Genomic DNA, 15978 nt, shown 5'->3' with positions numbered 1-15978 from the left:
TTATATCTTCGTCAAGACCCTGTTTCCTTAGCTTGTTTATGAGAATATCATATGAAACAATATTGAAGCTGTGTAAAAACCAAGCTGCATGATACCTACCATTTCTCATCCAAATACCCATTAAATTTTCATGGTAGGTAATTGGACTGGTTCGGCATGACTGTGCTGGCCAATGTCCACACCCTTTTTATTTTTTAGCTATTTACAAAGGAAGTTGAATGACTTGTTCCAGATTTATTCTTCAGAAAGTGAAGTTATCAATGTTATCTATAATTCTGTACCTCCATTTCCCCCCATTTTTAAAAACAGGTGATATTTGCCCTATTCTAGTGCTCTAGGCACCTCGCCTGCCTTCTCTGAGCTTTCCAGAAGAAGCACCAGCCCCTCTACTTTCCCTGGTCCTTTACCTGGTATGTGTTCCCTCTTGCCTGTTTATTCTTCAGCAATTCTTCCTGTTTCGACTGTTTCCAATCAAGCACAGCGAGCCTCTCTCGTGGAGCCTTTTCCTATGCCCTGTATCAAATGCACTCCAAGAAAGAAGGGTGGGCTTTTTTGGGGGTGGGGTTAAGACTTAGAATCTCTTAGAGCTTAGCTGAAGTTCTGCCCAAGGAAAATGCCACAACTTAGGAGAACATAAAGACTGTCACGTTACAAGTATAAATAGACACATAATATCATGGGCCATACCAATTGTGCTTTGCTTCCCACACATTTGGGTTAGCCTGCATTTAATCAACCCCAATTCATATTGCATACAAAAGTAAGTATTTAACAGGAAACCTCTTACAGATTTTTGTTTTCCTGGTTTTGGCAGTGTTTGTTCTGCATTAGTCTCTCCTCTCCAAAGTAACCATTCAGTCCCGGAAAATCTGACCTGGTGAGCTGTCCCTGCTCTCGTTACGGGTACACTGCCTCCGACAAGGTGTTTGCAGCTGAGTTAGAGTTGAGCTATTTGTCCCTAGATACAAAATACCTGGCAGCATTGCTGCATCCTGTTGTTTGTGTTCGTCCTGTTCTCCCGTTCTTCCGCTTGGAATTCTCTCTGTTGTTGGGCTTGGGTTTTAGTTGCTTATTAAAGAGTAAGCAAGAACAAATCTTGCAGTACCCCTGAAACTAGCTGCATAGTGAATGGCATACATTTTAAACCAAATCACAATTTGACAAGGAAATTGTAGTTATTTAAGGTTTTTACTGTTGGCTCTTAGAGTAAAAGAAGGATCTGCACAATGCTGCTTTGCCAGAAGTGTTTAGAGCAAGCGCCCTGCTGCTGTTCCATCACCACACGGGACTACCCGTCAGCTTTCCTTTCGCAGTTAAACACAAATTGTTCACTTCAGTGAACCAGCCCCATCCCTGTAGCAACAGCTAAACATTTACTCTGTATTTCTGGTGACCCTTCATAGATTTAAGAGCCAGTGACCACTGTTTCCTTGACAGTGTCATCCCCTGTAGCTGGAGGTTAGCATTTATAGCAAGTCGCGGGCTCGTGTCCCGGTGGTGCCGATAGATCAAGGCGGTGTGGCAATGTGCTGACAGACAGCCAGGTGCGTATCAACGCGCACAAAAACCATGTCCCGACACTTTCAGAGAGGAATGTGGATTTCCATCTGTGTATTCTGGGAAGTGGCTTTCTCTGGAAGCTTCTCATGTCAGAAGGGTCAGGGAACACCTGCGCTTCGGGTCGCAGCAGCTCCCAGCGCTCTGTGTCACTGCCGAGTCACGTCAGGATACGCGGCCAGGCACTCGAGCAGAGAAAATGTGGAAGCCTCCAGGCACGAGACCTTCAGCACTTGGCAGCAGGGCGGCGGGATGCCCAGGCTGCCAGCCCAGCAGGCGCTGCCACATGTCCTGGTGGCACCTGCGGGGCTGAGCTGAGTGCGGGGCAGCAGCCAGAGGTGGCGGGGACCATGGTGGGAGGAGGAAGCGGGCACCAGTGAGAGTCAGAATCACAGAACGGGTTGGACTGGAAGGGACCTTAAAGTCCACCCAGTCCCAACCCCCTGCCATGGGCAGGGACACCTCCCACCAGACCAGGTTGCCCAAAGCCGCATCCAGCCTGGCCTTGAGGGCCCACAGCCTTCCCTGGGGCTTTCCTCCATCCCCTGGATGGAGCAAAACTGCCTGCACCCCCCCAAGCAGCCAAGCTGCCCTCCCCTGGGCAGCAGGCACAGAGGGCAGCCCTCAGCACAGGCTGGTGTGGCCCAAAGGACATGGTTTGGGATAAACCACCTGCGGCTTTCATCCAGGCCACCCAGCAGAAGCTGAAGAAGGTATCAGCTCCCCCCAGGGCTGCCTTTGTCTAACTTTACAAAGATGTTCAGAAGGTAAATCCCCATTCATTAGGGCAATAGGACAGGAGAATGCTGTACCTCCACCGTCCACCTCTGGTTTCATAGGGAAACATTTGCAGTGTCTGACCAGCATCATTTTGCATCCCAAATGCTCCCCCCAAGGCCAGAGTCTTGCTTCCAAGACCAGGTGCAGTCAGTGAGCATGGCTGAGAGCTGCGTGCCCCATGTGCTTCGTTTGCAAACCACACAGCAAACCACAGTAAAACAAACACGCCAGGACCTGCTGCCTCTCATTGCAGAGTAATAACAGGGCTTTTTGCCTCCAGTCTGCACAGATAACTGCTGTGGGTTTTCGTTTGCTAGTATTCCCAGTGCAAGGACAGGATTAAACAGCTGGAGGCAATCTTTGCTGACCCTGCAAATGAGAGCAGAAAGCGAGACTTGGGAGGGACGGACCCATCGCCACCCGAACTGCTAAAGAAGATCGAACAGGTATCATCTCTTCTTACTTCACAATTGCTCGCACTTTGACTGACATTTAGAAAAAGCAAATGTTTTTTATTTCTAAAATAAACATTCTGTAAGAGGAATTAATATATTTATGGCTGGTTAGCAGGAACTGCAGCCCTGTGCCTGCCTCCCAGGAAAAATGGGTGTAGGGCATTTTGACTTCCTCCAGCAGAGGCCAGCAGGCTCTGTGCAGCACACCTGGCTTAGTATCACCCTCCCTTAGCTGGTTAATTCACATCATCGGCACTTCAGCACAGCCCCTCGGGATGCACTTAAGGGAGGGCACAGAAAAGGGGGCAGAGGACAGTAAATGGAAAATGACAAACCGATGAATGAAGCTGTCCAACCTCTGCAATTGGCTCTGAGCTGCCCCGCCACAGCACACGTGCTGTGACATGGAGGCAGTCCTGCTGTCCTCTTACAATCTGCACATACAACTCAGGATAAAACAAACACCCTCGTCGGGGGTTGGCTTTACTGCTTTGGTTCCACTACAACCGAGGAGCCACAAAATAGCTCGTTCCCTAAATGGCCCCAAGGCCAAGCAAATGGCTGCACGCCTGGCTGCACAGCACTGCGGGTGCTTCCCCAGGGAGGCTTCAAAATGAAGCGAAGGCTTAGGTCCAACATAAAAGCCAGTGTCAGGGCACCTCTTTTATTGCATAAAGGGAGAAAGGTAAAGGGAAGAGCAACCGTTACACGCTTAGTGTTATTTATCCCATTTATAGGGGAAAAACTCCCCCCCCTGTACTTGGTAATTCACATGGAGCTGTATTCCAGGAGCACGTGGAAGCGTGGTGCAATACTCGTCTATATCCACCTTTTGAGGCTCACTTGGTAATGATTTAGCACAAACACACCTTGTTATCCCCTGAATTGCCTGAACATTTTGCTTTACTTCCATACAGTGTTTAGCAGAGGAGGAACCTCTGCATAGCCAAGGACGCTGGAACACAGCCTCTTGCACCAACCCCACGCATCACAAAGTGAACTTCTTGAACTTGTGAGATAGATTTAAATGCTCTCTTTCAATTTACTCATGTTTTTAAAGTCCTTTTAGTTGCACATGATTTTTTTTTTTTAGGCTTTGGAGCTCACATTTTATTATATTTTTTTAGCAGCAGGGGTGAAAAATTATTTCAAGCAAGAGCTGAAGCTTTTCTCTTTATGACATAACTCAAGGAACCAGAAGTTAAAAAAAAAATCACTAGAAAGAAATAATCATTGTTCTCAGGAAAATCATGGCAAGGCAGTAATATTGCCAGTGTAAGCCCCAGTCCACCAAAGGGGCCCAGCCAGATATGGGAGATCCGGAAGACTGAGAAGAACAAATTTAATTTTTTTCCTGGTATTTGGTAGAAAGGGTGAAAATTTTGGGAAAATGACTGGCGAAAAACATGGCTGTTCACTGGTATTAGTTCAGGAGCTGTCAACTCTCTCCAACCAACCCCCAAGAACACCTCCTGCTGCACCTTCCCCTACCACTTACCCGTGTTGTGTGTATTCCCTCTCGCTGCAGCTAGAGGTAGAGCTGGTACAGAAAGAGGAGAGGCTGCTGGAGACGGATTTTCTCTATGACCACGTTTCCCGGCTAACAGCCAGAATCCGCGCCACAGCAGCAAACGGGCAGCACCACACGCTGCTATTAGCGACAAGGGTAAGAAGGGGATTGCATGCTCTGCTTGCTGGCCTACATGAAACAAAATATCTGGGCAAGAGGTAAGATGACTTGCTTGCAAATTACAAAACTAGTGGCTGGAATTATTGATAGGCAAATCCTACGTTAGTCGTAAAAAATTAGACATTTGGTAATAACAGTAATGGGGGCCTAGCAACAGCATTGGGGAATGTTTCTTTTAGAAAGAAAGTTGCATCATAAATAGATGTTGCACCAAAATATATTAGTTATTTCTCAGGTTGAATGCTTGCAAACTTGGAAGAATCCTCCTCTTCAATGTTTACTTAACTGTCTTTCCATAACAGACACATTGGCAGTGAACAAAAAAAAAGGGAAAAGCCAGGTAAGTCCCACATTGCCTCCAACACAAAAAAGATAAATGTGGTAACTGGATCACAGTTTTTGTTACCTAAATAAGGAGAACCACATGGGAAAGAATTACAATTTTCAGTGCAGTTACTTTTACATAGTTATAGCTATTTCCTTTTAGTTGCCTGTAGCGTTATTTGGGAAGAGCAAAAATCCTCTCACTCCATCTCCTTAACAAAAAATAGAGCAGAGCTCAATGAAAAAGTGGTGTAATTAATGTAAAACAAGGTCGACTTTTTTTTTCCTAGTTATTAGGTTTGGCACTGGGAGAGGCTTAAACCAAAACATCTTTAGAGCAAATCTTTCATTTTCTACAGAAAGGGAAGTAACATGGCTGATATTTGTCTTTGTGAAATTATGGCCACTGGCTAATAAATTACTGCAAAAATGGCAGTGTGACAAAAGTTCAGTTGCTCTGGCCCTCCCAATACTCTACCAGTCACTTTAAGAAGAATATTCTGAGGGTTTTTTTGTGTTCTTTTTATTTTGTTTTGTGCCTTTTTTTTTTTTTTTTTAATTTAAACTCACCTCCAGTCCGAATCAAGGATTCCCATCTCATTCCTTTTCTGTCCATTGCTCTGCTAAGGATAACTTAACAACCCACAGCACAGCCGTGTCCACATTATCACTGAATTATCCAGTAGGGATCAGACTTCTTACACCTCTTAATAAAAAGTTAATTGTGCACAAGCTCAATCAGAATCTAGGTTTTTTTTTTTTTATCTGCCTTTGAGGTAAATGGAAGTTCTGGCAGTCAGCTGAAAAGGGCAGATTACAATTACAAACACGCTTTCTCGTAACTTATACTGGAGTAAATGGGACTTTTTATGGTGCAGGTTTCTATGGCTCAGAGTGTACACAGGAAACAAACATACTGTTTTACTAAGTTATTTTTAAGTATAGAACTGGGGTTTTTTGGAAACAGAGTCAAGTTTGACTTGTTTTCATGTACCTTATACTTACTGAAGTGTCACATCCAGTAAGTGTCTAAGGGGAAGACCTAAAATATAATTGTCACTTATTCCAGATTAGTGAATTACAGAAGAAGATTAAAGACAGAACCCAGAAGATGATGGCTCTTGTTGCAGAGTTATCCATGAAGCAAGCACTTGCCATTAAACTCCAGCAGGAAATGAGAGACAAGGAACAATTTTTGATGACTGTTTCAGCAAGGATAGATCAAGGCCTTCCTCCTCCTAAAGAGACAGAAATTGAATGGTTGAAGATTTTACGCAATGAGAAGGTGTATAAAGAAGCAGCTGAAGCCAGAGCTAGAGTAAGTTTTTGCTCTGTTACAGTCAGGTCTTCAGCTTCTCCTCTTTCACTGCTCTAGCTCGTCTTTCTGATAGAGCTGTCTGTGTTAACTCCCTACATAGCTGTGTGCTGACAACCACAGAGCTCCAGGGGCTGGTGCAGATGATGACAGACAGGGGCAACTACAAAAGAAGCACCCTGTGGATTTGTGCAATTACAACTACAGTCTGACACACCACTTAGAACTGGTCATCAAACCTTAAGGGGAGAATACCTTACACTCAAAGGAAGACCTATCTTCAATTATTAGAGTGATTTATGTGACAATGGTTTGGGACAATGGATAAGATAGCCATCAGTGAAGTACTGCTTTCAACTTGATGTAAAGCCCCAAAAGGTAGGGCTTAAGGTTCAGAACTAAGCTTAGCATCCTCCACATACCAGATGCAGCGAACATCAGAAGTAGCAAGAAATCAGACTGTGCAACATATCAAATAGTACTTCCAATTCTACCCTGCTGGCTGCAGTTGAGATCTCTTTAGTTTAGACTGCCACCAAGCCCTGAGCAGAAAGCTCCCAGAGAAGAAAAAGTCATAGACAACTGAGATGTGTATAACTGAGGAACCTCCTGCAGGTAGGAAGTGAGCTTTGCTATATGGATCCGTCATTCGATCACTCCAAGGAAATCTGAAAGGAGCACATAGCTGGGAGAGGAATACACAGTGCATACATTTAAAGAACCCAAAGTCACGCAGAATTGCTGCAGTAAAACTGGTTTAGAATAAGAAGCCTCTGTCATTAACACTTCTCCTCCTGCTATGACTCAGTTTCCTTTCAGTGCTGTGGATGAAATCTTGCTGCAGTGACAGTTTTCAAGAACAGCTGCTGTCAGCATAAATACAGCCTAGGTTTTGAAGCATCAGTACTATCTTGTTCCTGAGATATTGCTACATATTCTACATATGTCTATGTCTGCATTTTTGCATATTTTGCATATCTGTAATTTCTGCATATTTCTACATTTTTTTTATGTTAATTTAACCTGTCTTCTCAATAATAAAAGCATGACACGTTCAAACTATACATTATTTAATAAAAGGACAAGCTCCCATCTACATGGTCAATAAATCATGCTTGTTTTCAGTGAACAACTAACAGTCACCTGTGTTTCCTAAGGATTAGACTAACAGTATTTCTTTGTTGGGCATTCTGTATTTGAGCTCAGAAGAGTACTGATGGCATTTTTAAAACATGTAAGCACCATGTGAACAAAACGTGTTTCTTTTCCAGCAGGCTGCAGAAGAGGAACAAGCTGCAGTGCCTGGCTGTGTCCACACGACAGCTGAACAGCGCCCAACTGCCTACATCCCAAACGATGAATACAGCCTCCCATTGCCACGGCCCTACGGCGCTCTGGCTCCTTTCAAGCCAAGCGAACCTGGCTCGAACATGAGACACTTCAGAAAACCAATTGTAAAGCCAATTGAAATCTGAAAAGACAGCATCTGGAGCAGGAGAGGCCATTACCAGTGGCTGAATCTCACAAATCAACAGCATTTACACTACACTGAAGTAACGTCCATTAGTGTTTAGCCAAACTCCATACTGCAAACAAAGTAGTATTTAGTGGCAGAAGCATGGCTGAACATTCAGTGATACGAGTTCCTTCCTTATGGCTAGGAGGAGCCTGGTATGCCAAATGCAGTGCAGTATTTTAAATGTCAAGAAGAATAACCAATTATCACAATTCACCTGGGGGGAAAAAAAAAGTGTAATTTTATTGCATCTGATTATTTATTACAGCACATTTCATTTAAAAAAAAAGCTAGAAAATCTTCTCTAGTTATTAATATCACATGAACAAAGTCCCCACATCTTATACAAACACACCAGAGCTTTCTGCAGTCTGGGATTGCTAAAAAAAGAATAATTATATTGAGAAAAATATTCCTTCCCTCCATGGAGTTACTGAGAAAGCTGTAACATTTCCTCCAGTAATGGCAATGACAAGGGAATGACCATGAAAACCTGCTGAGACAGAAGTGTGTATTGAACCCTTCTGAGAACTGGATCTTTTTATACAACTGGTAAGGAATAGTAAAGAGGAAACTACCCAAAGTATCAGAGGATGTTAGTGAAAACCTCCAAAATCTATTGAATTGTCAATGAGTTTCACTAGTTCAACAGTTTGAAGCTTTGATCCAGTTGTTTTTCAATCTAATGCAGACTGCAGAAATCCCACGTGGGAACTGAAGATTTTCTCTGCATACCAAACCACTATTACTACTTGAAATTAATGTCACAGTTCAAAACTAAAACAAAACAACAAAAAAGGCAACCCAAACCTGGTTCAGTTATGTATAAAAAAATTGAAAAAGAGGAGGAAACCTCCATCAGTTCTTTTTGAAGCTGAGGTTTGAACTGTAACACTAGAAGTTGGAAGGAAAGAATTACATAAAACTCTGTCCAAGCTGCTGTGAAGGCAAGTTTCCGAAGAATTTTCTTCTTGCCCTGTATTGCATTCAATATATTATACACATCTTAAAAAACAACAACAAACCCCGTCACACACATTTTAAGGAGATTACGTTTTGTGCTAATTATAAAAACAAATATTTTAGAATCCAACTCCAGAGGCAGAAGCCCTTACCTGACCACCCCAAGGAATGAATACATTATTATGGATGCGTTATATACAAAGACTCATTTCTCCTTTGTTATCCGTACCTATTTTACAAAAATCACACCAGGAAACGCTCTCATTAATCTGAATGAGAAAGAGCGGTCAACTTCTTGTTACTATACAACTGGACTACCTTTTTCAGCATTGTCTTTCTTATCACTGTCTACTAACTATTTTAACATCAATTTCCACAGCATGCTCTGATACCCACTAGTTCCACCTATTTGACCGCTTCAGACCCAAAACCACAGAGATATTAGAAACCTGGGTTTGTGTCAGGTGCATTTCTCTAGGATTTATCTAGAAGTCAGTACTCTCAGCCTTAATACATTGGACCAAATGCTGCTTTGAGTAGCTTCTGTCAGTAACGGTGGCTACCCAAACCTGCAGATTATTTGGCAAACAACATGACATTTAAATTAAAAAGAAAGAACAATGGGTCGTACACTTCTGTGTGAAAAACTTCTAAGTCCCGCAGTTAACGTGCTGTTGAAGAAGACTATTTCAGGAATATTTGAGGCCCAGAAGCATCATAGTGTGTTTCAGCGCTGCTTCCTCCACAAACCTTACATTAACATGATCTTGTTTTTCATACGGATGCACACCTAGAAGAACACCATAAGAAAGTTAGTATTTGTAGAACTGTGTTCTTGTACACCAAGTCCCGCAGTCTATTAAATATCTTGGCCTACAATAACAAAAGGTAAGTATTAGGTGGAACTGTGGTTTTGTTTACACTAAACAGCTTTCAGTGCAGCTGTCTGGATGCTGACCCGTGGCAGAAACTTTCCTGTTAGTGGGATACAAGTACATAATATCCCGTACGGAGGAAAGCTAGACCTTTACTGGAGGCTGCTAGGGATTTCCATACGAATTCTACACTGGAGATCCGAAACAAGATTTAGGCACAGTGGCAATGTTTGTAGTCCAATGTAGGACGTAAAATAGATCAGGGCACATCCTCATATGCATCTACATGGTTTAACTCCTTTTTCCTTCCTAAATGGGATGATATCCATACTAGGGCAATTCTATTTTAGCACTCAGGTCCTTATCATGACTTGAATTTGTTTAGTGGTAAAGGCATGGCCAATAACGCTACACAGCGTAACGCTTCCCTTACGCATCTTGCTTTTTCAGTGGAATTCAAAGTCTTTGGATGCTTAGGTTTCCTTGTATGAAGCATGTGCCCTAACCAATCTGAATCTTATTTCACCAAAAGGAACAGCTTTGAGATGCCTGTTACTTCAGAGCACCTGAGTGATCTGAATGCCCTTTCCTGAGGTGGACGATCTGAGGCTGCCCCTGCTTACTGGCTGAAAAGCAGTGCTTTAGCCACCACACTGTGTACATAACGCACGAGCCTTTCTCCCCATTTGGGCACAGAGTAACACCTCCTACCACTCCGTGCGCCAGTTTGCCAACTGGATTCAACACGTGGAGGATTTGGATGAAAAGATACGCAGTGATCAAGTGCTCTGACAATTCCCATTGGCAGAAAGAAACCCAAACCTGCATGTCCAGACAGCACTGGAGTTTTACAACCCGGCTATTTCTATATTGTCAAGATATAGCTGAGTGTGAGCAAAGAGTAACACTTACTGGTCTTCCAAGGTACAGAATTAAAGTTACCTTGATTCTCTATCTCTGCCAGCATGTTAGTCAGGTAGTTAAGTGGCAAAAACTCTACAGGGACCGGGAGTCTCTCGGAGATAGGCCTGCTACACTGCAAGTAAGGGAGAACATTTCAGATTAGTTCACACAGTTGCACAGTACCAAGTTTCAGCATTACCTTCAGTGCGATATGGTTGACAGCAAGGTCAGGAATCTCAACGCTGTCAGAGCAAAAAGATAAAGAAAAAAGGGATTATGTGCTCTTACCTGCCTATTCCCTAGCCTCTCAAGCAGAAGTTTCACATATTTCCGTGCAATGAAATTCGCATTTATTGGATGATTCCACAACTGACGGACCTTTTGACCAAGAGCCTAGTAAGCAAAACCCAAAAATTGAAAACATAAAACATTACTGTGGAAACTTAGCGGGGAAAAAGGGAGAAAAAAAATCAAGAAATCCAGGCTGTACAACAGACTACTTTGCTTTTAGACCCTGATGACAGAAGGTAAGATGTCATCGTTTTTATCCACGGAGCCACCCTTTCATAGCCAGTAGCTAAGAGCTTACAATACGCTCCTAGAACGTGGGAAACAATCAAATCCTTGCTATTCAGTGCCCACTGAGCTACTCAGTAAGTTTCAGTCAATCATTCCGTCCCATTAACTCTGCCCCACTTTGCACGTGTACTTAAGCATCAACTGAGACTTAAAATGACCATTTATCCTTTACCCTGACTCTGGCTTAGACTCATTCTTCTCCCAAAGAATAGCAAAGACGCCCTGTTTATTAATGCTCTGGTCAGAACAGGGCTTCTCACAGGCTCAGTGGAAGGAAGCTTACAAAAGCAGAATGCCAACAAGGAGATACTAGGAACAGATTTTACATCCCATTATTTAGGACACTGTCCTGGGAAACGGTAAAATTGATTCACATTCCCAAAGGCAAAAGACATTCTAATTGAAGTCTCTCAAAGCTTCCGATCCTAACCAATAAGCAAGCAAATATGAACGCTGTGAAATTGGCTCCTCCCGCTGTTTTCCCAGTCTAGATCCATTTCTCTCTCACTTTCAGTTGTAATGAAATACAGACCACTGAAAGAGTTCATTTAGGAAATTCTGCAGGGTTTCCATGTTGCTTAAATACTTGCTTCTGAAGTCATCTAGTGAACGTAACCTGAACTCAAAATAGTCCGAGTCACCCCAAAAGTGTCCTTTTGGGCAAACAAACCATTCTCTGCATTTTTTCCCAAAGCTCTAAATAGACACAATAAGGCACTGAGCCTACTGCGTGTAGCTGGCAGTCCATGTTCCCTACAGCACTCAGCACAGTTCAGTGGTGTTCCCCACCCACCAGGCCAGGGGCTGACAGCTCAGAGGCCCCCACATGACCTCAACTCGCTAACCCGGGCCCAAAACAAGAGAGAGGACAAAGCACATGTTGTGGAGCCCTCCTTCCCTACCCCTTCTCAAAACTGCTGCCAAATAAAGAAGCCCTTGTTAGGGGAAAACTGAAGCAGCACTTCTGGCCATTTGAACCATACGTAAGAGTCCATAACGGACAAACAATAAGCAGCTTATGTTGAGAAAAGCCTGTTCTACGGAAAGGCACTCCCAGAGGGGGATCCCTGGTTTTTCTCTGCTCACAGATGTTGCACTTCCTCTGCAGTACTGCGGTGTGCACTAACAGCAGAAGGGGAAAAGAGGGAGGCCATCTCCTCTTCTGGTGTAACTTTCAAAGAAGCACCGACAGCAAGTTCCAACATGTGCCCAAACAAGTCACATGCTGCATGGGTGAGGCTGAGGGATTTCACAGAGGGGGAAATCTTGTAATTACATCATTGCAGGGTTGTGGTAGGATCAGATTTAACAGCTTTTACTGTACCAAATTTTAAACGTATTTGATAAAATGAATAAACCAAATACAGATGAAGAGGTCACAAGTGAGAAAACATTTGTGGATACTAAAAAAAATTAAAAATCCAGAAACCCCCTCTAAACCCCATAAAACTCTTATTGCTTTATGCAGATGAGCACTCAAGCAGAACAGCACCCATCTTGTCATTTGATTCTTGCAGGGTCACTGCAAAACACTACAGACAGATCTATAACTTAAGTTGTCATGGTACCCTACAAGTTATGAGCAGCAGATGGAGAAACTTTGGAGGTTTGGGTTATTTCTATGCCCTGCTTGAATGGCAGTTAAGTCTTCTGTTGGCTTGATCCTATGCACAGGGAGCAAGTTTGTACCACTCCCAAATTCCAAGAAATAACATCCACAGGTACCTCAGGAAGCCTCGTCACAATACTGAACTTCAGCTTTTCATTCTTCTCGGTGTCATCCAGATCTACAAGCAAAAGGAAAAATACCAACCCCTTCAGTGGCAAACACACAACTAAAACTTTCAACTTCCACTGAAGATATTCTGAAGAAGTATCTCCATAATGAAACGAAAATTTTCGTTTTACATGAGGGTTAGTAGGAGAGTTATTTACATTGATTCAGTTTACAGAAACGCTTTTCTGTGTATTTGTATATAACTTCATTTTAGGTAATAATTTGTACAGTAATTCAAACATGTTTTCACTAAGTAGATCTGCCCACGTTTTTAATATTAACTTATCAAAACCAAGCATAGACTAATACAAACATCGTGCCCTTTCTCTTAACACAGGAGAAGCAAGCAGTACATCACAAGAGAACATGGCTGCAGCTGTGATGAAATGCATTACTGCTGTAGAGTCCTGTCACAGCGCTCCTGTAGCTCAGGAAACATGCTACAGTTCTCTCTTCCTTCCTTCTTACCTAGACAAGTTGATTCATGTGTGTAATCCTAACTGTGCCTACAGCTGCTAATTTGTCCCACTCCCCATTTTGTTCCAAAGCCTCAGACCTCGATCATTCCCAGTGCACGTATCCTAGTTCCTTCCCTAAGTCGCCTCTGTGGAAACAGGCTGCTCAGCTCCCGCTGAGAGGAAAAGGCACAAACAGCACAGGATCCACTCCTGATGACTACACAGGTTCAGACAGAACTGGTTTTAACTCCTGCCCTTAGGTAACATAACGATACATTTAGAATACATCATATTTGGAGTACACAAACTCATGATTTACTAAAAATACTGGGATGCTGGGTCAGGTAGGTTTTTGTTTGCTTATTTTGAATTTTTACTTCCCAGCACAGAGTTTCTACCTATTTGTTAGTCCCAGTACTAAGACTACCATGTTCCAAACTTAATTAAAACAAAAGCTGACACCGGTGAGCAGACTAACATCCTTACATGTAGGTGTACATTTTTATAGATAATCACAGAACCTCCCCCCAATTCCAGCGTGATCATTAGCATTCACTTTTCTAAAAAGTCCCAATGATGAAAAATGGAAAGCTCAAATTCTCCGCAAATAGATATTTTGTCTACTTCACTAAAGCTCAATTGTACAGTATGAGCCCGAATTTTCTCCTCTCAGCTGAGCAACACCATCAGTTACACCTCGACTGTAACAGCATGCTGGCAGAAGAGCCGAGTCCCCTGGGCAGTATGTCCTGTGTCTGAGTCTGAATGGCCGCAAGGACATCGCTCACCGTCAGAAACTCACTGTACCTTTCAGCAGTTTCCTGACACACGTTTCTGTCAAATGCAAAACTCCGTTGTCGATATAGTGTAAGAGAGTGTGAAGAGGGAGACATCGAACACCAAGCCCCAAGTGCAGTGTGTGAAAACCTATGAAAGAAAGAGACAAACTCATTTGGAACTTTTGAAAAAGAAAACTTTGTATTAGTGACTAGCATTACTCTAGCTAAAGCCAACACTCCCCTAAATTCTAACCATTTGGAGTTAGTGAGGAAATCAGTTCATCAAAAGTCACGTAGGCATCCTCTAAGTCCTCTCAACAACAACCCTGTCAGGAAGAAGAAAGCTGAGGGGACTGAAAACAGCCATTTCAGACACTTAAGTATCTCCAAGCTGTTGGCTTATATCCAAATTGTGCCACTAATTTGTCTTTTATCTCCTTTCCTCCTGGTTAATCAAAATCTGAGGCTTCACCACGCTCTGTATGTGGCTGCCACCCACACATTTCCACAGGCCATGTTAAGACTTGAGTTTCCCGCTGAGTATCAGCCAGATGATGGTCTTGCACCGCAGGACACCATCACATGGCAGCATTTGCCCCTACACGGTCTAAGTTTGAGGTACGCCAAAACCACACCAAAACCAGCTTCACAAATTGAAGACATATCAAAAGATGCAAACTAGAAAAAGGTTCAAACAGAAGCAGAAAGCAGAAACAGATGGTAGGGTATTTTTTTCTGATCCAATTCAGAACACCCTCCTATCAGTTTCTGCCATTCTGTAGTTACAGCTAGGCCTTGGTCCTCCAGCTAACAACATGACGGCAAGCTCAATCGTTCTATAAGAGCCATTAGAAGAATTAATCCTTTTAATCCTTAAAAGGATTAAAATCCAGTCTAATTCTAGAGCGTGGCTGTAAATTCCCTGTCTGCGTTGGCAAATTCAGCCACAGAAAACCTAAATATTCAGTGTTAACAAGTCTTTCCCTAACAAAAATAAACGAGTGCTTTGAAAAGACTAAGTGATCAGGAGGAGCTCTAGGAAACTGAAGTCTACAGTCAAGATCAACTCCTCCAGCAAGGCAGGATAAAATTGAATAATAGCAGAGCAACAGCGTAAGGAAAAAACACCCTGGTTTTGCTCCAGGATAGGATTTTCCCTTGTAGCTCTTGACACTTAAGTCCAGTTATCCTAAAATAAATACATAAATAAATAAGTCACAGTGAAAGAAGCCTAAATCTTAGTTCTAAGCTAGGGCTGTGCCCAAGCGCTCCACTGGAAGCTGAAAATGGAGAACTACGCCTCTGATGTTTTGTCTCTGTTTGTAGTAACTATCTGGTTTTGTTTCGTTTCACTTGCACCAAGTTATGTGTAACTGTCTTGAATAGATTTTAATACTGTCAAAGCAAACCTGGCACACATACAACTAGAGCTCTCCTGGGAGGAATTCATAGCACGGCTTGCCTCACACAGGGACTAAATCAGCAAAACACAGGACTTACCAGGAGGTAAAGGCATGCACATGCCATTTGTGGCTTCTAGAATTCGACTCATGATGTGGAACACAGCAAACTCTGCTGCACTTCCTCTCTCGTCACTATTTAACAAAATAGCAAGATATTAGGAACCTGAAATACCCCCACTCTCCTGGTAACACGGTCAATCTGTTGTGCTGCACGTGAACTGAATTTATGCATTAGCAGTTAACCACCATGGGATGCCATCTTGCTTCCTTTGGCATCTGTCACCCAACAGAAGTAGATTTTCGTCCAAGTGTTGAGAGACAAAGTCTCCGTGATGCCCCCTTTCTCCTTCTCCCATTACTGAGTATCTGCAAGTCTCTCAGCAGTACCTGGTATCAACAGCAGCAGGTGAAGTATTTTGAGCGCTGGTGTAAGCGACCTGGCTTTCATACATGCTCAACGCCCACACCCCAGCTGGAGAGCTCTGAATTCAGCAGCTTTGAGCTCCAGCCATAAAACTGCCTGTACGATTAATATTCGAGTTGA

At 43.1% G+C, this 15978-nt stretch overlaps 2 protein-coding genes across 4 annotated transcripts in view; one reads left to right on the top strand and one right to left on the bottom strand.

Moving 5' to 3' along the window:
- CCDC146 (coiled-coil domain containing 146) overlaps positions 1 to 7708 on the top strand; it is an 82305-nt gene extending 74597 nt beyond the window's left edge. For both annotated transcript variants that reach the window (XM_040544556.1, XM_040544555.1), the window contains exons 17-20: positions 2655 to 2783; positions 4321 to 4458; positions 5876 to 6124; positions 7393 to 7708. In XM_040544556.1, coding sequence (XP_040400490.1) covers positions 2655 to 2783; positions 4321 to 4458; positions 5876 to 6124; positions 7393 to 7596 — 720 coding nt within the window. In that variant the 3' untranslated portion in view covers positions 7597 to 7708. The remainder of the gene's footprint in view (positions 1 to 2654; positions 2784 to 4320; positions 4459 to 5875; positions 6125 to 7392) is intronic.
- Positions 7709 to 7859: 151 nt separating this feature from the next.
- Positions 7860 to 15978, bottom strand: part of LOC121063755 (gamma-secretase activating protein) — a 48179-nt gene continuing 40060 nt past the window's right edge. For both annotated transcript variants that reach the window (XM_040544557.1, XM_040544559.1), the window contains exons 26-31: positions 15472 to 15566; positions 14000 to 14119; positions 12683 to 12744; positions 10667 to 10771; positions 10418 to 10511; positions 7860 to 9390 (exon numbers count right to left, since the gene is read on the bottom strand). In XM_040544557.1, the coding sequence (XP_040400491.1) occupies positions 9290 to 9390; positions 10418 to 10511; positions 10667 to 10771; positions 12683 to 12744; positions 14000 to 14119; positions 15472 to 15566 (577 nt within the window). In that variant the 3' untranslated portion in view covers positions 7860 to 9289. The remainder of the gene's footprint in view (positions 9391 to 10417; positions 10512 to 10666; positions 10772 to 12682; positions 12745 to 13999; positions 14120 to 15471; positions 15567 to 15978) is intronic.

The sequence above is a fragment of the Cygnus olor genome, chromosome 1 (genome assembly GCF_009769625.2).
Source record: "Cygnus olor isolate bCygOlo1 chromosome 1, bCygOlo1.pri.v2, whole genome shotgun sequence".
In the NCBI taxonomy this organism is placed as follows: domain Eukaryota; kingdom Metazoa; phylum Chordata; class Aves; order Anseriformes; family Anatidae; genus Cygnus; species Cygnus olor.
The sequence above is the reverse complement of the archived record's forward strand: the minus strand, read 5'-3'. Positions and strand labels throughout refer to the sequence as shown.